Source organism: Schistocerca nitens, chromosome 8 (genome assembly GCF_023898315.1).
Source record: "Schistocerca nitens isolate TAMUIC-IGC-003100 chromosome 8, iqSchNite1.1, whole genome shotgun sequence".
In the NCBI taxonomy this organism is placed as follows: Eukaryota; Metazoa; Arthropoda; class Insecta; order Orthoptera; family Acrididae; genus Schistocerca; species Schistocerca nitens.
The window spans coordinates 429,364,984-429,391,779 of NC_064621.1; the positions used below are offsets into that span (position 1 = coordinate 429,364,984).

A 26,796-nucleotide genomic window follows, 5' to 3' on the forward strand; every position below is an offset into this window, starting at 1 on the left:
ATTGTGAAACACAACCAGCTCTATATCCGCACGAAGTTATGACTGATATCGACAGGGGATCTCAAATTGAACTGCTATCAACAGGGGGTCTCAAATTGAATGTCAAATTGATTTCATATTTCTACATTTACACAAGACTTTTGACATCGTTCCTCACAAGAGGCTTCTAATCAAGTTGCATGCCTATGGAGTATCACTATAGTTGTGCGACTGGATCCGTGATTTACTCTCAGAATGCCTCGAGCATTGCGGTGATGTATCGGGTTCTTACCAAATGGGACTGACGGAGGACATCGAAAAAATTCACAGACGGGCAGCTCGGTTTGCATTATCGTGAAGTAAGGGAGAGACTGTCACGGATACGATGCGCGACTTGGGATGACTGTCATTAAAACAAAGCCGTTTTTCGTTGCGGCTAGATCTTTTCACGAAATTTCAGTCACGAACTTTCTCCTCTGAATGTGAAAATATTTTACTGTCGCCTACCTACACAGCAGGAAATGATCATTTTAAAGAATTAAGAGAAAACAGAACTCGTACAGAAAAATCAAAGCGTTCATTTATCCCATGCGCTGTTAGAGAGTGGAACGGTAGTGAAATAAATAGTCTGCCATGCACTTAAGTGTGAAGTGCAGAGTAGTCATGTAGATGTAGATACACCGGACGCTAAATATCAGGCATAGTAAAGACGAGAATAAAAGTGGATCAGGTCGGTTCCCAGACTGATGTTTCCCCCTGACATTTTCAAAAATCTGAGGAAACACAGACTGAGAAAACACCTCTGCAGACATTAATAAATTTTAAAAATCACGTGAAAGATGGTTTGACTGGCGCCTTTTTATTTACGAAACGCGGCTCTGGATTTCTCAGTACGGCCTTTAATTTGTTGCAGATTATGCCAGTGGTTGTTAATGTTAATTCCCAGATAAGTGCATCTATTTACGTATTCTGCGTTTACCATTAATATTTAGATGACAGTTCCGTCTGTCTTTCTTGTTGATGACGAAGAATTTGGTTTAGGTATTTTGATTTATAGGCGAACATGAGTAATTGTTCAGAAATAGACATGCTCGGTATAGCAAAGCAACGTAAGTTATTTTATATAAAGTACGCTTCCAGTCAGCATTTGGTATCAGTTGTTTTCCTTTGGGAGTATGAAATTGCTCCATTTTTGGCAGTCATAAAGAGTTGCTAGCTCTATGAAAGATCCGTACCTAAAGAGTGGAAAGTTGAACAGCTCACACCGATAGAAGTAATCCTCTGAATCATAGACCCATATCATTGATATCGATTTGCAGTGGGAACTTGTGTTCTAACGTTAAGAAATAACTAGACGAAAACCTCTTCGAAATGTATCCAGCAGGGGTTCAGAAAATATCGTTCTTGTGAAACTGGCTCTTTATTCACATGAAGTAACGAGTGCTGTTGACATGCGATCTCAAGTTGATTCCATATCTCTAGATTTCCAGACAGCTTTTGACACCGTTAGTCGCAAGTAGGTTTTAAGAAAATTGCGTGCCTATGGAGTATCGTCTAATTTGCGCGACTGGATTCGTGATTTCGTGTCAGAAATGTCACAATTCGTAGTAATTGATGGAAACTCATCTAGTGAAACCGAAGTGATATCTGGCGTTCCCCAAGGAAGTGTTGTAGGCCCTCTGCTGATCTTAACCCATATAAAGTATATAGAAAACTAAGGACCCCTCTCAGATTATTTGTAGATGATGCTGTTGTTTACCTTCTAGTAAAGTCATCGGAAGATCTATATGGATTGCAAAATGATGGTTCAAATGGCTCTGAGCACTATGGGACTTAACATCTGAGGTCATCAGTCCCCTAGAACTTAGACCTAACTAACCTAAGGACATCACACATATCCATGCCCAAGGCAGGATTCGAACCTGCGACCGTTGCGGTCGCGTGGTTCCAGACTGCAGCTCCTAGAACCGCTCGGCCACACCGGGCTGATGCAAAATGATGTAGAAAAGATATTTGTATGCTGCATAAAGTGTGAGGCTGTCCATAAGGATATTAAAACTAATTAAATATAAGTTACATGACAAATCAGTCAGATTTAAAGGTTGTTCATATATAGGGTGAGTCACTTAACGTTACCGCTGGATATATTTCGTAAACCACATCAAATACGGACGAACCGATTCCACAGACCAAACGTGAGGAGAGGGGCTAGTGTAATTGGTTAATACAAACCATAAAAAAATGCACGGAAGTATGTTTTTTAACACAAACCTACGTTTTTTTTAAATGGAACCCCGTTAGTTTTGTTAGCACATCTGAACATATAGACAAATACGTAATCAGTGCCGTTTGTTGTATTGTAAAATGTTAATTACATCCGGAGATATTGTAACCTAAAGTTGACGCTTGAGTACCACTCCTCCGCTGTTCGATCGGTTCGTCAGTATTTGATGTGGTTTATGAAATATATCCAGCGGTAACGTTAGGTGACTCACCCGTATATATATTATGAACAACTTAAATTGCAACCATCACACAGAAAGTGTTGTGTAGAAGGCGAATAACAGACTGCGTCTTAGAAGATGCAACAGATGTATAAAAGAGCCAAGCGTAGAATACGCTTACGCGTGCTCATCTGGAGTATTTCTGCGAAAAGCTCGCTTTGTATTATCGCAAACAGGAGAGAGAATGTCACAGATATCATACACTATGTGGTGTTGATTGTCATCAAGACAATGGCGTTTTTCGTGGCGGCGGCATCCTTTCACGAAATTTCAGTCACCACCTTTCTCCTCAGAATGCGCATGAAAATATTTAAGTTTTTATTTTTCCCACGTGCTAATGGAGAGTGGGACGGTCGAGAAATAGTCTGAGGGTGTTTCTGTGGAGTCTCTGCCAAACATTTACGAGTGAATTGCAAAGTAGCTACGTTCGTAAAAATGTAGATGCATTAAGCTTATCTTCTTGACTGCCTGTTTCAGTATATGAGGAGACTACTATTAGGCAAGTGAACTTTTAACAGCCGAAATTACGAGCGCTGAGCCAGTTGCATTCTACTGTTGAGGAAAAAACTAAACTGCAACAAGGATGGCGGTTTATTACATAGGGGTCTGTGCAACTGGCCGCAGATAAATGAGACAAAAGGGAGAAAAGTATCTGAGCGCTGCTACAAGTGTGATGGAGACTGCCTATGTGGCACTTAAAGTCTCTTGTTACGAGACAAAATGGATTGAACTAAAGATAATTGCGGTAATTCCACAAGGGAGTCTTATAGCGCCATCACTGTTTACATTTTTTTTTCTCAGGGTTCAGTTGCAGAGTAAATTAAAGAAACAATGAAAATCCGATGAAGCCTTGTGCACATGTGTTGCACAGTGTCTGTAGTATCGCCGTCGATCGCTTCACGTCGCACTTTTCAGCTCCGAGCGAACAGTGAGTACTTAAAAAAACCAAACACCGTCCGAATAGGCACTGAAGGCCCAACGGTACCGACCGACCGCCGTGTCATCCTCGGCCCTTAGGCATCACCGGGTGCGGATACGAAGGGCCATGTTCTCAGCACAGTTTTCTCCTGGCCGTTGTCAGTTTTCGTGACCGCTGCTGCTCAATCGGCCTCACGAGTGCTGAGTACATCCCATGAGTGCTGAGTGCATCCCACTTGCCAACAGCACTCGGCAGACCCGGACAGTGTCCCATCCAAGTGCTAACCAATAACGACAGTGCTTTACTTCGGTGATTTGATGGGGAGCGGTGTTACCACTGTGGCAAGGCCGTTGGCACAGTGAGTACTTAAAGATGCCCGAAACATCGGTGTCTACCGCCAAGAGTAAAATACATGCTGTCATTCGATATCTTCATACTGAGGGGCTCTACCTAATTCATGCAGCCTACATAATGTAACGGTCATGCATGACAGCAGACTGAGGCAATGGTTTAAGATCTTTGAAGCAGGGCATGCAGAGGAACATGATGCAGGCGTTCGGGAAAGGAAGCGACGGTTAACTGATGATCTGGATCAGGCGACTTGAGAAAATTGTCTACGAAGGGCAACTCAGAATAAGCGAAGGCATGTCATCAGCCACTGTCCTTCTTCACGACAACGCTCCGCCACACTGCAGCTGCAGCAAAGACGCTCCTGCAGCGTTTTCAATGGGAAATGTTTTGATCCCCCACCATACTGCACGGACTTTGCTCCGTCTAATTTCCATCTCTTTGTTCACATGAACCACTGGCTAAGAGAACAGCATTTGGGCATAGACGACGAAGTGCATACCAGCATAGAAGAAATCGGGTCTCTCTGAGACAGAGCTCTTGTTGTGTGAAGGTTGTTTAACACCTCAGATTTCAAAGAAAACTGCCGAGTGCACACAGGGCTGTACTTCTCAAAGCCTTCCTAAGTATGCTCGTTTGCACAAGACACTGACCTCTTCTAACTCGCAGGACCCCTTTTGTGGCGTCTCTCTAGTGTATTCATGCGAGGAGGACCGGTCAAACCAGAAAGAACTCCCTTACAACGCAGAATGCATCTTGGTGGAAATTATCGAACTCTGGATCAGCTGCAGTTACGACCAGCTAAAGTTATGCCCTCTGTACCGGTACGTCATTACTGCCTATTTTATATGTTTCGTTTACCCTCATAACCACGCACAATATCACTAATTAAATGATAGTCAAAATTAAAATCATTGCTAGCCCCAAAGCCTTGTTAATCTCTAGTTAACCTAATTACAGTGTGTAGGTAATAGTTCGCTACTCCAAGACAGAGTGGCATCGCAAAATGTATTCCATGCACGAAAGAAGTGGCTTCGATTGTAAGAACAATTCTTGAGTGTTACTCGTCGTTTTAGGACCTTACTAGGTTGGATTAACAGATGCAACGTGGAGCAGCACATTTCGTCACGGGATCATTTACTAAGGACGAGAGCGTCACAGAGATGCTCAGCAAGCACTAGTGGCAGACGATACAAAAGAGGAACTGTATATCAGGGAGAGATTTACTGCTGAAATCAGAGAGCTTAAGTTCCAAGCATTATTTCCTTCCACATGTGTCTTGCGAAACAATCGCGACGAGAAAATCGGCGAAGTTAGTCTTTCTTGGCATGCACAATTCGCGAATGGAAGAGGGGATGAGGTAAATGATAAAGGCCCAGGAAATACTCATTGCCACACACTGCCAGTTGGCTTGCGAAATATACATACATATGTACTCACATCATAAAAAGTTTTGCATCAACCCAGTTCCCAGAAATCCTGAAGATAGACGTTGACTGTGGATATTGTATCACAGCACAGTCCCTGTGACTGTTCAGAGATGTCACTAAACCCGCCCAAAGATGTAAACAACCATGCATGAACAGCACTTATTAGACGGAGGGGGTCCGACAGCCAATCAGTTCCAGTCAGTTCACCAGGAAGGAGGTACGTGGCTCCTGTTGTCTGTAGTTCAACCACGCCTAGACGGCCAATACCGTGGTTCGATCGCGTTCGCATTGTTGCTTTGTGCCAGGAAGGGTCCTCAACAAGCGAAGTGTCCAGGAGTCTCCGAGAGGCCAAAACTATGTTGTGCGGACTTAGAGGAGATACAGAGAGACAGGAACTGTCGATGACATGCCTCGCTCAAGCCGCCCAAGGGCTACTACTGCCGTGGATGATCGCCACCTACGGATTATAGCTTGGAGGAATCCTGCTTTACGTGCAGTCACAGAACATCGTGTTACGACTCAAACTGTGCGCAATTGGCTGCATGATGCGCAACTTCGCTCCAGACGTCCATGGCGAGGTCCATCTTTGCAACCACGACACCATGCAGCGCGGTACAGATGGGCACAACTGCATGCCGAATGGACCGCTAAGGATTGACATCATGTTCTCTTCACCGATGATTGTCGCTCATGCCTTCAACCAGACAATCGTCGGAGACGGAAACCAAGTCAGGCTGAACGGCTTAGACACACTGTCCAGCGAGCGCAGCAACGTGGAGGTTCCGTGATGTTTTGGGGTGGCGTAATGTGGGGCCGACGTACGACGCTGGTGGTCATGGAAGTCGCAGTAACGGCTGTACGATACGTGAATGCCATTGATAGTGCAGACATATCGACAGCATATTGGCGAGGCATTCGTCTTCATGGGCGACAATTCGCGCCCCCGTCGTGCACATCTTGTGAATGACTTCCTTCAGGATAACAACATCACTCGAATAGAGTGGCTAGCATGCTCTCCAGACATGAACCCTATTGAACATGCCTGGGATAGATTGAAAAGGGCTGTTTAAGGACGACGTGGCCCACCAACCACTCTAAACGATCCACCCCGAATCGTCGTCGAGGATTGGGACAATCTGGACCAACAGTACCTTGATGAACTTGTGGAATAGAGGCATGCATCAATACAAGATAACGTGCTACTGGGTATTAGAGGTACCTGTATGTACAGCAATCTGGACCACCACCTCTGAAGGTCTCGCTGTATGGTGGTACTACATACTATGTGTGGTTTTCATGAACAATAAAAAGGGCGGAAATGATGTTTATGTTGATCTCTATTCCAGTTTTCTGTACAGGTTCCGGAACTCTCGGAACCGAGGTGATGCAAAACTTTTTTTGATGTGTAGATTAGTACTGACAAATGGTAATACGCTTAATGACCCAAACTGCAGGAAACAGCAGAGGAAAAGTAGCTACAACTCTACGATCAGCTGTCAGCATTGTCTGAAACTGCCCGGCAGATTGAAACTGCGTGCCAGACCGGGACTCGCACCTCGGACCTCTGCCTGAAGCGAGTCAGTGCTCCACTGACTGAGCTATCCATCTGGTACACCGTTTTAACCTGCCAGGAAGTACCAAATTATCACACACTCCATGTGTTAACGAGAACTGTCCTGTTGAAAAATGGCATCACGATACTGTTACAGGAGAGTTAACACATGAGGACGCAGCCCGGTTGTGACACACCTTTGCACTGTCAGAGTTCCTTCAGTCACTGCCATTCATGATCTGAGGTAACATCTGAGGCTCACCACACCACGACACTAGGAGTAATACCGCTGTGTCTCTTCAAAACAGTGAAATAATGTGACGTCGTCTCAGGTCGCCGCCATATTCGCCGATGATATTCAACCCGGTTAGCGCAGAACTGCGATTCATCACTGAACACACAGCGACACTACTCATCAATAGTCTATGCTTCCCGGTTGTGGCATCGGTCCAAACACAGCCTATGCGTGGGACTGAATCTCCTAGTTCAGCAGTTGCTATTATCCGACCAGTAGTGTGGTATTACCAGTATGTTGCAAGGAGTCCATTACGCGTTCTCAGATGGCAGACGTAGATATGAAGAGATGACGATGTACCTGGTGCACAATCCTCCGTTGTGACCGGAAACCTGGCGGCGAGAATGCCTGCCGTTGTCTTCCCGTGCAGTGCAACAACGGTCCACTGACAAATCTGAAATATCTGGATACTGTTCGATTCGACCAGTCGGCCAGATGGAGTACCATTATGAGGTATCTTTCAAACTCTGTTGTTTGCTTATAATGCTGTCTCACACGAGTGCACGGCATCTCTCTGTCCTTCACAGTGATAACGCAACATTAGACGGCGTTCACGCCTAGTATATACTCTTCCAGGCCTGGTAACAACACTTAACACGAACAACACTAATGAATTTCGGTGGTGCCCGCTATACTTGCGGCGAGGAATTGCAACTCTTATTCATTTATGTACCTGCCGATGGTGTGTGCGTGTATGGTTACATTGACTCTGGCTTCTGGCTGCTTCAGTTCTTCTTTTGTCAGGCAGTGTGTATAGTAATACAAGTCACTTCTACTGTTAGTTTGGTACGTCTGTTATAGGCACCTGTTCTACAATTGTTCAAATTGCTGGATAAATTTACTTTGTAAACCCTTGTGCAGACATTTTGATGCAAGGCCACCGCAGTGCTCATTTTTCTGCAACTAGTTTCGACAGTAAGTCATCGTCTGGCTAACTTTAATTATATTGTACATGGGGTAACACGTTCTTAAAATACAATATTTATAAAAAAGAATTGTCGGCCAGATGTTGACATCCTGTTGGAATTAATTTCAGAAGAATAAGTATTTTAGCAACTCTGTGATGGGTATGCATAAAAATGTCTCTTATAAAAGCTATAGACTCTAACTTAAAACCGAGTGAGGTGGCGCAGTGGTTAGCACACTGGACTCGCATTCGGGAGGACGACGGTTCAATCCCGCGTCCGGCCATCCTGATTTAGGTTTTCCGTGATTTCCCTAAATCGCTCCAGGCAAATGCCGGGATGGTTCCTTTGAAAGGGCACGGCCGACATCCTTCTCTAATCCTATGAGACCGATGACCTCGCTGTCTGGTCTCCTTCCCCAAACAACCCAACCCAACCCCATCTAAAAATAGAACCTGTGTACACCTTTCCACTATGAAACATCGGATAAACTGTCTCTTAGAAATATTCGCGGCTGTCTCTTTAGGTAACTCATTGCACATATATCTTGTATGAACTGAACATTGTAGATCTTTTGCTGCAGTTAGCGAATTATCTACCAAGGCGATACCTGATATCTCAGCCTTGCCTGCTAGCAGCTTGGTTGGTTGGTTGGTTGGTTGATTGGTTGATTGATTTGTCGGTCGGTCGTCGGTCCCATCGGACTAGGGAAGGATGGGGAAGAAAATTGGCCATGCCCTTTCAAAGCAACCATTGCTAGCGGCTTCATGGGTTGGGTTGGGTTGTTTGGGGAAGGAGACCAGACAGAGAGGTCATCGGTCTCATCGGATTAGGGAAAGACGAGGAAGGAAGTTGGCCGTTCCCTTTCAAAGGAACCATCCCGGCATTTGCCTGGAGCGATGTAGGGAAATCACGGAAAACCTACATCAGGATGGCCGGACGCGGGACTGAATCGTCGTCCACCCAAATGCGAGCCCAGTGTGCTAGCCACTGCACCACCTCGCTCGGTAGCAGCTTCGTGGTGTTGGTTCTATGCAACTTACAGTGTTGGCTCTGAAGTCGCTTCTCTGCAGACATATCACTGACAACAGCAGACAGCCTCTTCCAAAATGGACACCTGTTGGAAGCTGTTTACGAGCTGTGGCCACCTGGAACATGGGCGATTTAATCTGTGTTACAAATCGCAAATCGGTCATCAACGCTGACTAAGAGAGAACTTGCCCTTGGTTATTTCTATGGTCGTGAAGTCGACACGCACTTTTTAATAGGTGTTCTCAGAGGGTAATTTGTCTACTGTTATCTGGGGTGGAAGGTAAGCCACTGTATCAGAGGGGAGGGGGAAAGGGGGGGGGGGACGGAGAGGGTTCCGAGCTCAAACTGATGACCAAAGTGAAAGTAGGATAATTCTACAGTTGTGATTCGCATGTAACGTTCATTTTATTCTGTTAAAGGACCTTTCTTATCTGTCTTTTAGGCAAGGGCGAGAGCATCTGGGACCACCTGCTGCATTCCGGTGGCAAAATCACAGATGATGGTGGCACTGGTGACGTAGCAGCCGACTCTTACCACAAGTTTCGGGAGGATGTTCACCTTCTAAAGGAGCTTAATGTGAGTATTGTGCGGTGTGAACCTAGCCGTGACCACATGAACGTATCACCTCTCATAATCAATAACAACGACATTTCTTTTGTAGCATTCACGAGAAATGGATGTATCCCTAATAGCATCGATGATTTAGGCCATTCCGTGAAATTTCTGGCTAGCTACTGGATGTCTGAGGCTTGTTTCCACGATATCCCGGCGCAATTTTCCGGTCAGCTTCAGGTGTAGACTGGCGATAATGCACTGAACTCCCGTACGGCATCGCTAAAAGACGATAGTGCTGTGCAGGGCAGCTAATGTAATTCCGTACGAGTACAGAAAATATTATGTAGGGCAAACGATGCGCGCTGTTCTGGAGTACATCGTGGAACACCAACGGCCACTGCGTACGTTATCGGATCAAAAGTATCCGGACACTCCTATGTAATGCGGATATGATCACAAGATGTCACTAAAGGCGAACCCTCCAGTATAAAAGGAGGCGAAGATTACTGTGTAGTAAATAGGGAGGTAGTAACATCACAATGGGTCGATCGGGAGAGCTCAGTGATTCCAACGCGGATTAGGCGTTAGATTTTAGCTGACAAGGGGAGCCCGCCAATTGTGAAATTCAGATTCGATTCATACTGCGCATAATAAAAGCTCATGGCCAGAGGTGTAACGTGGCAAAGCACCAAGATGCACTTCTCAGCCGTTGTCGAGAAAATCGACAGTTAAAAGAAACCGTTGCGGTGAAATACTCTCTACGATTAATATTCTCTACAGCGTCGTGGCGCAGTGGTAAGCGCTCGGGTTCGTAATCCGAATATATATATATATATATATATATATATATATATATATATATATATATATATTCGGATTATATATATATATATATATATATATATATATATATATATATATAATTCCCGGCAATCAGTTGCAACAATTATGCATATAATAAGTTGTTGAAAGTCGTTTGTCGTGGAAAAACTGGCGACTTCGAACATCATTATGTTTTCCGCAAACAAAGTTGTATTTCACAAATGCTATTAATTGTCTTCATAATGTTAACCACGTATACACTCCTGGAAATTGAAATATGAACACCGTGAATTCATTGTCCCAGGAAGGGGAAACTTTATTGACACATTCCTGGGGTCAGATACATCACATGATCACACTGACAGAACCACAGGCACATAGACACAGGCAACAGAGCATGCACAATGTCGGCACTAGTACAGTGTATATCCACCTTTCGCAGCAATGCAGGCTGCTATTCTCCCATGGAGACGATCGTAGAGATGCTGGATGTAGTCCTGTGGAACGGCTTGCCATGCCATTTCCACCTGGCGCCTCAGTTGGACCAGCGTTCGTGCTGGACGTGCAGACCGCGTGAGACGACGCTTCATCCAGTCCCAAACATGCTCAATGGGGGACAGATCCGGAGATCTTGCTGGCCAGGGTAGTTGACTTACACCTTCTAGAGCACGTTGGGTGGCACGGGATACATGCGGACGTGCATTGTCCTGTTGGAACAGCAAGTTCCCTTGCCGGTCTAGGAATGGTAGAACGATGGGTTCGATGACGGTTTGGATGTACCGTGCACTATTCAGTGTCACCTCGACGATCACCAGTGGTGTACGGCCAGTGTAGGAGATCGCTCCCCACACCATGATGCCGGGTGTTGGCCCTGTGTGCCTCGGTCGTATGCAGTCCTGATTGTGGCGCTCACCTGCACGGCGCCAAACACGCATACGACCATCATTGGCAGCAAGGCAGAAGCGACTCTCATCGCTGAAGACGACACGTCTCCATTCGTCCCTCCATTCACGCCTGTCGCGACACCACTGGAGGCGGGCTGCACGATGTTGGGGCGTGAGCGGAAGACGGCCTAACGGTGTGCGGGACCGTAGCCCAGCTTGATGGAGACGGTTGCGAATGGTCCTCGCCGATACCCCAGGAGCAACAGTGTCCCTAATTTGCTGGGAAGTGGCGGTGCGGTCCCCTACGGCACTGCGTAGGATCCTACGGTCTTGGCGTGCATCCGTGCGTCGCTGCGGTCCGGTCCCAGGTCGACGGGCACGTGCACCTTCCGCCGACCACTGGCGACAACATCGATGTACTGTGGAGACCTCACGCCCCACGTGTTGAGCAATTCGGCGGTACGTCCACCCGGCCTCCCGCATGCCCACTCTACGCCCTCGCTCAAAGTCCGTCAACTGCACATACGGTTCACGTCCACGCTGTCGCGGCATGCTACCAGTGTTAAAGACTGCGATGGAGCTCCGTATGCAACGGCAAACTGGCTGACACTGACGGCGGCGGTGCACAAATGCTGCGCAGCTAGCGCCATTCGACGGCCAACACCGCGGGTCCTGGTGTGTCCGCTGTGCCGTGCGTATGATCATTGCTTGTACAGCCCTCTCGCAGTGTCGGGAGTAAGTATGGTGGGTCTGACACACCGGTGTCAATGTGTTCTTTTTTCCATTTCCAGGAGTGTAGTTAACGGAAGACGTAGAAACGATATTCCGAAACGAATACGTATAGCGTAAGTCAAACGTTCGAATTAGAATAGAGACCCCACGAACACAGATTTGCTGTGGCAGGTATGAAATATAAACTCTGTTACTCGCTCGTTACACTTGAAGGACAGATGTTGAATGGGCCGAAACGAGCCGCCGCATAACAGCGTAGTTGCCTGCTAACTTCGAAAGAAGGTAGATGCGGTCCCTAGCGCAACTTATAACATCATCTTAAATCAGTGCGGACGGGAGAGCTTTGGTACACCCTGTTAAAAAAACGGAAAAATGGAGGCGGTACAATTGGAGAGCGATCCGCCTTCACCAACATGCATAAGCAATTCATTAATAGTATATATATATGAATTACAAAAAACTAATAATAAAAAAAAATTGCATGGCGCGAGATTCGATCCGGCGACCTTCGGATTACGAAGCTGAGCGCTTACCGCTGCGCCATGACGCTGTAGAAAATTATTAATCGTAGAGAGTATTTCACGCAACGGTTTCTTTTAACTGTCGATTTTCTCGACAACGGCTGAGAAGTGCATCTTGGTGTTTTGCCACATTACACCTCTGGCCATGAGCTTTTATTATGCGCAGTATGAATCGAATCTGAATTGCACAATTGGCGGCCTCCCCTTGTGAGTAAGAAATCCACCGGGCACATTTCAACTCTTCTATATCTGCACAGGTGGACTGTTGGTGATGTGATTGTGAAACGGAAGTGCAATGGAACAACCACAGTGAAACCAACACCACGCGGACCTCATTTACTGACGGATAGGGACCAGTTCCAAAGTGCCTCCAGCAGTCAAGGTACCGCATTGACTTAATGGGGTATGATGCTAGAACAGCTCTCCTCATAAGCTACACATTTTTTGTAGCCAATGTTAAGCGACGCTTGAGGTGGTCTAAAGAGTGACCCCACTGATGATTCACGCTGTACCCTATGGCAATCCGATGGAAGGGTTTGGGTTTGGCCAATGGCAGAAGAATGTTACCTGCCATATTATGTAGTGCCAACAGTGAAGTTCGGAGGAGATGATGTTATGGTTCATGTTTGGGGTGTGGTTCCCACACTGCGCTTAAGAAAACGCTAGATGCGGAAGGATATGAACTCATTTTGCAGCTCTGTGTAAAGTGTACAGTGGAGGAACAGTTCGGAGACGATGATTGATTGTTATCATGAAAACAGTGCACCCTATCGTAAAGCAACATCTGCAAAGGCAATAGTTTCTGAACAATAACATTCATGAAATGGTCTGCCCTGCCCAGAGTCCCGATCAGGATCCAATGGAACACCTTTTGGATGAATTAGAAGGTCGACTGTGCTCCAGATGCCAGCGTCCAACATCACTACCTTGTCTGGTTTCGGCTCTTCAGGAATAATGGGTTGTCATTCCCCCATAGACACTCAGACGCCTCATTGAAAGTGTCCTCAACATAGCTTTAGCCTTTATAAAGGCGAGGGGTGGACACAGCTCGTATTAATGTGCACTAATAGGTGTCCGGATACTTTTGATCAGATAGTGTACGTCGGATGGTCATTCGATGAAATTCAATGAAACCAAAATTGAGGAACATACTTCAAACTTTTGGAGCTCCATTAACAGTGAATCAGTGCCAATATGACTATCTGAGGCCTTAGGCAGTCAGTGCGACCGTTTCCAATAGGATACTGCATAAATCAGTTGCATATTTTTCAGAGGAGCCACTCCGAAATTTGCCTAAAATGATTTAGGGACACTACTGAAAACCAAAACTTTGCCAGGTGAAATAAATGCATAAATAAATATTTTATGAGAGAGATACTTGTGTGTGACACAGCTGAATCCGATAAACTTAATTTATTTCCATGTTTTGGTGCGAGTTTTAGCTGGGTTTTTGTCTGTATCCTATTTTTATATTTGTGAAGATTATCAGCAGAATTTCAAAGGAACCAGTAAGAGACTTTTATAGATTGTTATTCATATTGGAGTTGTGACATATTTAACCCTGTCTTGTGGATCAAATTTAAGCTGGAAATCCTTATTAAGACAGTTCTCTAAAGTGTAGAAAAGGTGAGAATGTGGTTCTTCGAGAAACGCTTCCTAGACGCTTCCTAGTTGATTAGAAGAGGGATCCGTCGTGAAATTTGTATTGTGGGCTAAACGCAAGTTGGCTACATTTCATACTCTGAAATGTATGACCTAAAATGAACTATACGCAAAGCCTACACAATGCATTTTCACCTCTACAAACTTTTAAAAATTTAGTGCAGTCATTTAAGTAGTTTCGTGCAGCACATTGTCTACGACGAACAACGAAAAAGGTTCAGTACTTTATTGAGCGAAGATATCAGGCTACAAGACACGAAAGAATCAAGTCTTTTCATCAAGTAGTTTGCGTAAATAGTGTAAGTATTTCGTAGCAGACTGTGCGTATATTCCAGCGCTTCGTTGAGAAGACCCGTAGCTGTCGCTATCACTGTAGTGGATGGTGTAGCGATAAGATTCTAACACGTTTGAATTCTAATGCCACCGGTTATAGCGGACGTCAAGCAACGGCACGGATGTCGCCAACCTAGGACAATTCCGACCGTAGCTGTACTGCGGTAGAGTTTTGTCCCCTAAAGCAGCTGTTTACTGTGGGTCACTTCCGTCGCTCACTGAGGAAGCAGCCTATAACAGCGCGCGTATCCCAGCTGCGGCTACGAGTAAGAATTCGTGCGACGCCACGTAGCTCACAGTACAAGAGGCATGAACGTCTGAGTATTACCGTTCGTGAATAGAATTACTATTAAACTTTCTTATAGTCAGACTAAGAAAGAAGAAAGTGGTGTATAGTCTATAATGTTCGTTCACTGTCAATCAGATAGCTGACCAGGTAGCAGCTCACATGAGACATGGCGACTTGATTCTGCTGAGTATCACAAAAGCATTGGCCTAAAAGCGGACAACACCCTAGATCGTATAAATATTTCGTTATTTAAGACAATCGATTTCGAGAGGCTTTGCTGTTGTCTTCAGGTCTTAAAAAATATTTTTTTTTTTTTTTGTGAAAAGTGTTCGTTTTACGTTGGACCTCACATAAAGTTGCCATGTGAAGTCGAACGTAAAATGAACACGTTTCACAACAAAAGATTTTTTAAGGCCTCAGGATGACACCAAAGTCTGTTGAAATCGGTTGTCTTAACTAAAGAAATATTTATGTGATCTAGGCTGTTGTATGTTTTTAGCAAGTAAAACAGATCGCTCCTTCGGTCTTTTCAAAATGAGAAAATTCAATAAAAACCGATAGGGTAAACAAGAAAATGGAATATAAGATGAAGTATACAGGAAATTACATATAGTTTGCTCAGATTCTAATTTTGCAGAGCACTGATGTAAGGGCAGTAAAGTCCAGCGTTAGTTTGGGAATCGCTAAAGGCTTATATGTACGTACTATGAGTCTATTTAGATATCATATTACGATTTGTCATTATTTTCGACAAAGGCATAAAAATATTATGAAATTCATAAGTGTCCACCACTAAATATTGCTTCTTAGTGCCCAGACATGTGAGTGACAATAAGAAAACGTTCAAAAGAGCGAAGATGTACGATTGCGCTACTGACTTATACTAAGCCGAAAATGTTAGTGGCTGCTGGAAAGTTGAAACCTTCAATCGATCAGCGACCCCAGGTATGCTGGCTGAGGAGAAATGCCAGCTAGAGACGGGCGTTCAGATTAGTCACTGGCAACCATACAGATGCAAGTTACCAAGCAGAGAATCTTCCGGAGAGAATAACAGAATCACAGCCCGAATTGATGAGTTTTGAAACGGTCGGGACCTAGGTTGGTGAGTGGTAAGGTGAAAGATCAAATAAACTGATACAATTTCAGTTATTTTTTAACAATAAAACAGCAAAAGCAACTAGAAGTTTTAGTCCTCTTAATATTCCAGGCGCTCGGTTTAGAAAAACGATTTACACCTTATTAACTTTTCCGCTCTGCTAAGCACTCAGAATAACGAGGGCACTGGAAAGAAAATATGAAAAAATTGTAGCTATTATCCGTATTAAAACACAACTGTTCACTAATACTGTTTTAAAACAGTTACAGTTAGCAGCTCCCCTTTGTAGGCACCCAGGATAAGCAAAATTTGAAAGAATACCATTTAGCAACTAGCTGTGACAACAGTTAAATTAAATCAGCAAAACGAAAGAAACATCAGTATTTAACCGTCCATCTCAGGTGGACAACTACTGTTCAAATTATTTAACAAAACTTAGGAAACAGCTCTTGAACAGAAACGTTTAGGATACAAGGAAATCAAATGGGCTGTCTTTTAAGATTTTAAATGATTTACAATGTTGTTCCATAAACAGTAAGTGGCTATCTGTAACACACCGAAAGCCCCTAAGCTTTTAAAAACTAATTCAACAGCAAACTTGAATTTAAAATACACAGTGCTGACTAAATATTTAGTCTTCAGACAGTAAAACAAAAAAGAAAGAATACGCGGAAGGAGCAATCGTCAAACGTCCACTACCGCGAGATGCCACAAGAATTAAAATAAAAATAACAGTTAACGCAAAAGTGGCACAGAACTAATTGAAAGCCAAGTCATAATAAAAGTGAACAGCCCTCCAGTCAGTGCAACCGGCCTCACGCATTTTTGTATAGGTCATAAACACAAAGAAGATAGATTACATACGGAAAATGACCGCTACTGCACGTATACTGACATGACAGCCCTCCCCGAAACGTGAGGCAGAACTTTACAAAATTTTAATAAGAAATAACACACTTGCTTACTACAAGAACAGAGCATAAACAGGACCCCACACGGGTCGAAACCACACAATGTTACAGTGCAATGTGGCTTGATAACCAAGATGGCGGAACATCTCGGCAGAACACAGGGATTTTCCAGAATCCCTCCGCCGCCCCTGACACCTGATGGCCGTAATGTAGACGCTCAACGCAGTTTCCACAATGTTTCTGGGTCAAGTTAAAACGGACTGCAGGTGCCCTTTCCACCAGGTAATGCAGCATATTCTGGGTCTCGGACTCCAATCCGCGCCTCGCAACTGCCCAAGTAGGAAGCAAACAGCCATTTCCAACAGTGTGGCCGCTCCGTTAACGGTCATCACAACCACCCCGACACTTCGTGCGGCTCCAACTACCGAAGCCAGTCCCTCGGCCGTTACACGGAGCCGTCAGCAAAATGTCGCCCGCAAGTTGCAGTATTGCACCGGACGCTTAACCAACGTCTCTACCCTGGCTCATGCGCAATCCTTTACCCTTGCGAGGCGCTGCATTGCTGCCCTTTAGCTGGATGCCTAATCTGTAGTTACCAGGCAACGGGCCGAAGACGTTACGCTAGAAGGTCAGTTTTCGATGAAGGCTTAAAAGTTTATCCGTTAAAGGTCACTAAATTACACTCCTGGAAATGGAAAAAAGAACACATTGACACCGGTGTGTCAGACCCACCATACTTGCTCCGGACACTGCGAGAGGGCTGTACAAGCAATGATCACACGCACGGCACAGCGGACACACCAGGAACCGCGGTGTTGGCCGTCGAATGGCGCTAGCTGCGCAGCATTTGTGCACCGCCGCCGTCAGTGTCAGCCAGTTTGCCGTGGCATACGGAGCTCCATCGCAGTCTTTAACACTGGTAGCATGCCGCGACAGCGTGGACGTGAACCGTATGTGCAGTTGACGGACTTTGAGCGAGGGCGTATAGTGGGCATGCGGGAGGCCGGGTGGACGTACCGCCGAATTGCTCAACACGTGGGGCGTGAGGTCTCCACAGTACATCGATGTTGTCGCCAGTGGTCGGCGGAAGGTGCACGTGCCCGTCGACCTGGGACCGGACCGCAGCGACGCACGGATGCACGCCAAGACCGTAGGATCCTACGCAGTGCCGTAGGGGACCGCACCGCCACTTCCCAGCAAATTAGGGACACTGTTGCTCCTGGGGTATCGGCGAGGACCATTCGCAACCGTCTCCATGAAGCTGGGCTACGGTCCCGCACACCGTTAGGCCGTCTTCCGCTCACGCCCCAACATCGTGCAGCCCGCTTCCAGTGGTGTCGCGACAGGCGTGAATGGAGGGACGAATGGAGACGTGTCGTCTTCAGCGATGAGAGTCGCTTCTGCCTTGGTGCCAATGATGGTCGTACGCGTGTTTGGCGCCGTGCAGGTGAGCGCCACAATCAGGACTGCATACGACCGAGGCACACAGGGCCAACACCCGGCATCATGGTGTGGGGAGCGATCTCCTACACTGGCCGTACACCACTGCTGATCGTCGAGGGGACACTGAATAGTGCACGGTACATCCAAACCGAAATCGAACCCATCGTTCTACCATTCCTAGACCGGCAAGGGAACTTGCTGTTCCAACAGGACAATGCACGTCCGCATGTATCCCGTGCCACCCAACGTGCTCTAGAAGGTGTAAGTCAACTACCCTGGCCAGCAAGATCTCCGGATCTGTCCCCCATTGAGCATGTTTGGGACTGGATGAAGCGTCGTCTCACGCGGTCTGCACGTCCAGCACGAACGCTGGTCCAACTGAGGCGCCAGGTGGAAATGGCATGGCAAGCCGTTCCACAGGACTACATCCAGCATCTCTACGATCGTCTCCATGGGAGAATAGCAGCCTGCATTGCTGCGAAAGGTGGATATACACTGTACTAGTGCCGACATTGTGCATGCTCTGTTGCCTGTGTCTATGTGCCTGTGGTTCTGTCAGTGTGATCATGTGATGTATCTGACCCCAGGAATGTGTCAATAAAGTTTCCCCTTCCTGGGACAATGAATTCACGGTGTTCTTATTTCAATTTCCAGGAGTGTATATACAGGAGAGAAATGATTTAGGTTAGACGACGTACTATGATCAGCAGGATGATGACCTAGACAGATGAGTCACTACTGTAAGTTGATCCTTAATTTTAACTGTTTCACAAGATGATCTTTTGCAGGTGGACGTGTACCGGTTCTCGATATCGTGGCCGCGGATCCTGCCGGATGGCGGTGTGGACCGGGTCAACCAGGCGGGCATCGACTACTACAACAAAGTCATCGACGAGCTGTTAGCACATGGCATCCAGCCCATGGTGAGTACCTGCCGGTCCAGGCATCCTAAACTAAAGGGAAATTTATATGCCTTAGCTGCTTTGGGCATTGAAACTATTCAATAGCTGCGCTTGCAAATTTGTGACCGGACTCCAACACAGATGCTCCGCTTCTCGCTAACGGTCGCCTTGACAGCCTCGGTCATCCCGACACACTTCCTGTCCGACCCAAATTCCCAAGTGCTGCTCACCATGGAGGTGATGCCGCCTATCAGCGCCGTTGCTTGCAGCCCCACTGTATTCCCAGAAGGAGAACAACGATGGTATGCATTCGCAATGAAATAGTCGTACCCCTGTCGAGGCGCATCCACACAATTATACGTGTGAATTATACGTGTGATGTCTGTTTTCTCGGACACTTCTGAAAGAATAGACACCACACATATATTTGTCTGGGCATCTTTATTAGACATTTTTTTCTTGTTGAGGCAATAGAGGAAGTCTCCAGTCTTTATTCGATCAATCCTTTAGTTTTTCAACAATCTTCTCAAGTAACAAGACTAATTAGTTTCTTACACGTTCCGTGAATTATATTCGCGGCAACATTTTTTATATACGAAGTACAACAAGACAGTAGGTTTACAAGTACGACACATATTTTTTTTGTGAAAACATGGCTACATGCTGGTCATTTACATAAGGGGATTTGTAAAAATTTTAATACGGTGGTTGGAACTTTATTTTCAGCTCGTACAAAATAGATATGTGTTTCAAAGTTTTACTGGCCTTCAAAGTAGTCACCAGCATTGTGTACAACCCGTTGCCAGAGATGTGGAAGACGTAGGATACTCTTAGCAGTGCCAGTTGTGTTGACAGTTCGAGCGGCGCAGAACAGTCAAACAAATCAGTAACAGCTTGCGCTGTACGTGCTTGAGCATTGTCCTGCAAAATGATGGTCAAGACCTGCAGAAAGTGTCATCACTTCTCTCTCTATGCTGTTCATTTTTGGAACACAACCTACGACCAGCATAGAGACAGAGGCGATGACACTTTCTGCAGGACCTGACCATCATTTTGCAGGACAATGCTCAAGCACGTACAGTGCAAGCTGTTACTGATTTGTTTGACTGATGGGGCTGCTAAGTACTATACCACCTACTGCGCTCCCCTGACTTAAGCCCGCGTGAGTTCAACTCGATTTCTAAACTGAAGGAAACACTTCACGGCATTCGCTTCAGAACTGCTACAAATTCGTCGGTCAACAGACAACTCCGCTCGAACTGTCAACACAACTGGCACTGCTAAGAGTATCCTACGACTTCCACATCGCTGGCAACGGGTTTCACACAATGCTGGTGACTTCTTTGAAGGCCAGGTATCTATTTTGCACCAACTGTAAATAAACAGTTGCCATTATTGATGTTCCAACCCTCGTATATTAGATTGGTGTATAAGTTAATAGTGTTTTTGTTATGCGTGTTAGTATTCCGGTTGCTGTGAGTTTATTTATCGATTGTCATTTTTATTTGTAGTTAACTGTAGCTGTCTGAGTTTACATATAGTCATTTGGAGATAGTGACCGGGACTGTGGGCGCTAGAAAATGGAGTGTCAAATGGAGAAATCTGAACATTTCCGACATAGTCGTCTGAGTTTATTAGAGGGTTGACAGCAGGTGAGACACCCAGAAACATTTGTGCCGCGTATGGGGATAATGCCACTGGATAGAGCATGGCAAGGAAATGGTTTATCGTCTTAAGGAGGAACGTTTCGACATTAGTGTCCCTGTACATTCAGGAAGAGCTTCGGGGCTTGATGAAGATCGTTTTATATTCAAAAAATGTTCAAATGTGTGTGAAATCTTATGGGACTTAACTGCTAAGGTCATCAGTCCCTAAGCCTACACACTATTTAACCTAAATTATCCTAAGGACAAACACACACACCCATACCCGTGGGAGGACTCGAACCTCCGCCTGGACCAGCCGCACAGTCCATGACTGCAGCGCCTTAGACCGCTCGGGATCGTTTTATGCATTAATCCACAATGATCGACGTCATTGTATTCGAAAACTGGCAAATATGATGAACTGTGATCATTCCACCATCGTGCGACGTTTACATGCAATGAGGAATGTACAAAATAACGGTACCAGATGATCCCAGCTAAAATCACAAAAAATCTGCGGGTCGCCATATGCGCATCTCTGCTTGCTTGTCATCAGTTAGCTCGTAAATAATAGCGACCATTCCTATCCTGCATCGTTACTGGTGACGAGAAACGTTGTCTTTATGGTAGCATAAGGGAAAGAAAGGAATGGCTGAGCCCAAACAAAGCAACCACTTCCTCTACGAAGACCTGCACGCGACCACAAAAGATAATGTGATGCAGCTGGTGGAACAGCGGCTGTGTGGTGTACTACGAATTGCCTCCCCGAGGTGTAACCGTCACTGCTGACGATTATTGTCAACAGTTGAGAAGTCCTGGAGAGGCGATCCAAGAACAACAACCAGGAAGACTGCGTGATGGTTCAAATGGCTGTAAGCACTATGGGACTCAACATCTCAGGTCATCAGTCCCCTAGACATGAACTACCGGTACTTAAACCTAGCTAACCCAAGGACATCACACACATCCATGCCCGAGGCAGGATTCGAACCAGCGACCGTAGCAGCAGCGCGGTTCCGGACTGAAGCGCCTGGAACCGCTCGGCCACAGCGGCCGGCTGAAGACTGCGTGATGTGATGCTCTTCTAAGATAACGCCCGCTGGTATTCTGCTAGACTGACGGAAAACACTATACAGGAGTTGGGTTGGGAAATCATTTTGCACTCACCGTATTCACCAGCTCTTGCGCCCTAAGATTTTCATCCTTTTCGCTCTCTATCGAACAGCCTTCAAGGAACTTGCTATCCGGATGAAAATTCTCTCTGAACATGGCTCGACGAGTTCTTTGCCTCAAAACCATGTGATTTTTAGAGTCGCTGAATGAAAAGTTGCCTCAGCGCTGGGAGACTGTTGTAAATAGTGAAAGAGAATTTGTTATTGATAACTAATGTCTCTGTTCTGTGTATTTGTTGTTTGTATTAAACTTATAGAAAAACGCTACGAACTGAAGCACTTGCCCAATACAGCAAAAATTTGATAAATGGTTCAAATGGCTCTGAGCACTATGGGACTTAACATCTATGGTCATCAGTCCCCTAGAACTTAGAACTACTTAAACCTAACTAACCCAAGGACATCACACAACACCCAGTCATCACGAGGCAGAGAAAATCTCTAACCCCGCCGGGAATCGAACCCGGGAACCCGGGCGTGGGAAGCGAGAACGCTACCGCACGACCACGAGCTGCGGACAAAAATTTGATAAACTTAACCCACCCCGTACATACTGTGTGCTTTGAAATTTGTCTATAGAGTATACAGAGTTGTCAAGCCGGTGTGAGCTCAGTTTGTTTTTATAATTTCTGCTATCTGCCGGCACCTTTAATTCAGGAAGGAGATAAAGATATGTTTTTCTGACTGCTTACTTCGCTGCTTTCTGTGCAGGCTTAAGGCTGAGTTGTGTGTAGAGCAATCTATTTTTGTTCCTAATGTTGTATTTATGATTGCTACAATTCTGTTCAAACTGTGGTTGATTTTTCACAACAAACTTCATACGAGAATGAAATTATTGTGAGCCTCTTGTTAGTATGCCTATTTTTTAAACAGTTGTTTTAAACAGGATACACACCAGGTGTTACTCTTACAGCCTGTTTTTGTGCAATAAATACTTTGTGTCCGTGAATGAAATTGTCAAAAAAAAAATTAATGTGAAGTCAAGGAATCAAAGTATGCAAAGAAAGTTAGGTTTCTAATACTTTGATCACCAAAATCAGTGACTACACTTAGAGCAAATGTTGCTGCTCTCAAGAAGTTCATGAACTTAGGAAATACGTTTTCCGTAATTCACGGAAAACTTCTGCATCGACTCAGCTGATCAGTAGAAATAATTTTTGCTGTTTTAGTGTTAGCGTTTTACGTGGAAGAATAAAACAATCAAAACAAAATAAATAATTAATTTACACATTAAATTTGGATATCACAAAAAATGTTGAGAAATCTACATCTACAACTACATGATTATTCTGCGATTCACAATTAAGTGCCTGGCAGAGGGTTCATCGAACCACCCTCAATATATTTCTCTACAGTTCCATTCTCGAATGGCGCGCAGGAGAAACGAGCACTTAAATCTATTTATCCTCATATTTTATCATGATGATCATTTTGCCCTATGTAGGTTGGCGCCGACAGAATATTTTCACAATAAGAGGAGAAAGTTGGTTATTGAAATTTCAGGAGAAGTCCCTGCCGCAACGACAAACGCCTTTGTTTTAATGATTACCACCGCAATTCACGTATAATGTACGTGGCACTCTTTCTCCTATTTCGCTATAATACAAAACCAGATGTCCTTAATTGAACTTTTTCGATGTCCACCGTCGGTCCTATCTGATGCGGATCCCCAAACCGCAGAGCAATACTCCGGAGAGAGCGGAAATGCATGGTGTATACAGTTTCTTCAGTAGACCTGTTTCAATTTCTAAAAGTTCTGCCTATAAATCGCAGTCTTTGCTTTGCTTCACCCACAACGTTATCTTTGTGATCGTTTCACTTTAAGTTACTTGTAATTGTAAGCCCTAAGTAATTTACAGCCTTTAGATTTGTGTGATTTATTGTGTATCGAAATTTAGCGGATCTCTTTTTAGTACTCATGCGAATCAGACTTAACACTTTCTATTGTTTGGAGTAAACTGCTACTTTTCGTAACATACAGATATCTTGTCTAAATCATTTTGCAATTGGTTTTGCTCATCTGATAATTTTACATCATCTCCAGACAATCTAAGACGGCTGTGCAGATTGTCTCATGTGTCGTTCATGTATATCAGGAACAGCAGAGTTCCTACAACACTTCCTTGGAGAACGCCAGAAGTTACTTCGGTTTTACTCAATGACTTTTCGTCAGTTATTACAAACTGTCATCTTTCTAACAGGAAATCACGAAACCATTCACATAACTGAGATGACACACCATAGGCAAGCAATTTGAGTGGAAGACGCTTGTCAGGAACTGTGCCAAAACCCTTCTGGAAATCTAAAAATATGGGATCAGTCTGACGTCCCCTGTACTTACTCATTACTTAGTGAAAATAAAGAGGTAATTGTGTTTCATAAGAACCATATTTTCTGAACCCGTGTTGATTATTTTTCAGTAATTCGTTTTCTTCGAGGTAAATCATAATATTTGTGCAGTATATGTTTCCAAATCCTACTGCAAATTGACGTGATGTTGTTGTTGTGGACTACAGTCCGAAGATTGCGTTGATGCAGCTGTCCATGCTACTCTATCCTTTGCAAGCCTCTTCCGACTGTATTCATCTCTTGGTTTTTCTCTACGATTTTTACCCCCCCCCCCCCCCCCCCACGCTTCCCTCCACTTCTAAATTGGCAATCCCTTGATTTCTCAGAATGTGTCCTACCAACCAATCCCTCCTTCTAGATTTCTTTTCTCCCCAGTTCTATTCAGTACCTGCTCATTAGTTACGTGATTACCCATCTAATCTTAAGCATTCTCCTGTAGTGCCACATTTGAAAAGCTTATATTCTCTTCTTGCCTAACCATTTATCATCCATGTTTCCACCCAAACAAATAATTTCAGAAAAGACTTCATGACATTTAAAATTATACTCGATGTTATCAAATTTCTCTTCTTCAGAAACTCTTTTCGTGCCATTGCCAGTCTACATTTTGTATCCTTTCTACTCCGACCATCATCAGTTTTTTGCTAGCCAAGTAGCAAAATTCATCTACTACTTTAAGTATCTCATTTCCTAATATAATTCCTAATGTAATTCCCTGAAAGGAGCCGGACTGGTATATAATCTAAACCAATGGTATTGTCTTCATTGTTTTAAGCTGCTTCGCTACACAGAGACTATCTCCTTCTAAGTTACTCATGTTGGCAATTGTTCTTGATTCGAATTCGAGAATATTTACTTCGTCTTTTTCTGTGGAGGAATTTTGGAAAATCTTGTTTAGTAACTCTACTTTAGTGGTACGATTATCACTAACAGCATAATTGCTATCGCGCATTGAAGGTATTGATTGAGACTAACCGATGGTGTACTATACATATCACCAGAGTCTCTTTGGGTTTCTGCCAGATTTCGAGAGAGAGTTTTGGAAACTATTAAAAGAATCTCGACTTGAAGGACGCGCTAAATTTTGAGCCTTCTGTAAAACTTCGCCAATCTTGGGAATTTGCCTTTCTTTTAAATTTGGCATGCTTTTTTGTTGCTCCTGCAATAGTATTCTGACCCGTTTTGTGTACCATGGAGGATCAGCAACAACTCTTATTCATGTATGTGGTATTTATCTCTCAATTGCCGTCGATACTATTTCTTTGGATTCAAACCACAGTTGACCTACACTTGCATAGTAAGAGCGGAAGGGATGGAAACTCTCTCTTAGAAAGATGTCAAACGAATTTTATCTGTTTTTTAAAAAGATGTAATTTGCGTTTAGTTTTGGTCTGTTTGGATATTACGGTATTCAGTCTCACTACAGATGCCTTGTGATTACAGAATGCTCCGGGTTGCACTTGCCACAACGGTGCCTGCTTCTGTTTTTGATTCTAAAGTGAAGCCATACAGGGCAGTCGATTTTCCTTGGCACACTGCTGTTATGACGATTAAAAGTTTTTAGCGGGTGGACTGTCTTCTACATAGCGTGTCATAGTGGGTGTTCACCTCTGTATGGTGACGTTCGGTTTTATCGGAGCGTTCTCCACCATATCTTATTACTTTTACGACCTATGCGTCACTGCGCGTAGTGTGTTCCGTGGGACTGTCTGTGAGCGCTGGGAATTCCCATAATTTGTTATGAATGTCATGACTTGAATCCAATTTACACTTGAAGATGCAGCTGTAAATGCTGTGAAACAGATAATGCCTAAGAATGAAAGGATTTTACAGCTGAAGCGGTTTTATTTCTCAACGTGATTTATCGTGGCTGTGGTTGCCCAGATTATAAAGTTTTTATCACTAAAAAGCAAGGAATCTCTTCAACTTTTTGCACCGTGTTCTTCAGTGACACTATATCGGTCAGTTACGTGGTTTTAACTTTTTTCTTAGTGCTCAAATGGTAAATAAAAAAATTTTGGGATGACATTTCAAGAGACTGAAATGTTTCTGATAATTTATTAAGTCGGTGTTTTTCATGGTAAGGCGTACTGCGTTATCGAACGTACTCTCCTCTGTCCTTCTCGACACTGAGTCTACCTTCTATCACGGCAGACGGGATGGTCACCGTAAGCAGACTTCAACTCCAACGTTTTCGCAGTGTTTTTACATACGAAAACACACATTAAAAGTTTCTTATGCCAGTTGCGGCAGGCGACTTTACTGGTACCTAGTAAAAACTTAGATCAGAATTCCCGAAACTGTGAGACATCTATATCGAGTCATCTGTACACATGCAATTAATCTCGATAGACCTAGAAACACTGCAGTTATGCACGGTACGTCCGTACACAGATTTTAAGTCTGTATCTAGGACTATAATGATGGAAATATTTGCTTCGTCTGTTTCATGCAGATTATCTCATGAGGCAACAGACCGGAAATTGATTGGAGAGTACAAACTGCATCTTTAATA

At 44.5% G+C, this 26,796-nt stretch overlaps 1 protein-coding gene across 1 annotated transcript in view; it reads left to right on the forward strand.

Moving 5' to 3' along the window:
- The window catches only part of LOC126199112 (myrosinase 1-like), a 225,047-nt gene that overhangs the window by 103,688 nt on the left and 94,563 nt on the right, over positions 1–26,796 (forward strand). Inside the window, exons 3-4 of the mRNA XM_049935868.1 lie at positions 9,407–9,540; positions 19,001–19,135. Coding sequence (XP_049791825.1) covers positions 9,407–9,540; positions 19,001–19,135 — 269 coding nt within the window. The remainder of the gene's footprint in view (positions 1–9,406; positions 9,541–19,000; positions 19,136–26,796) is intronic.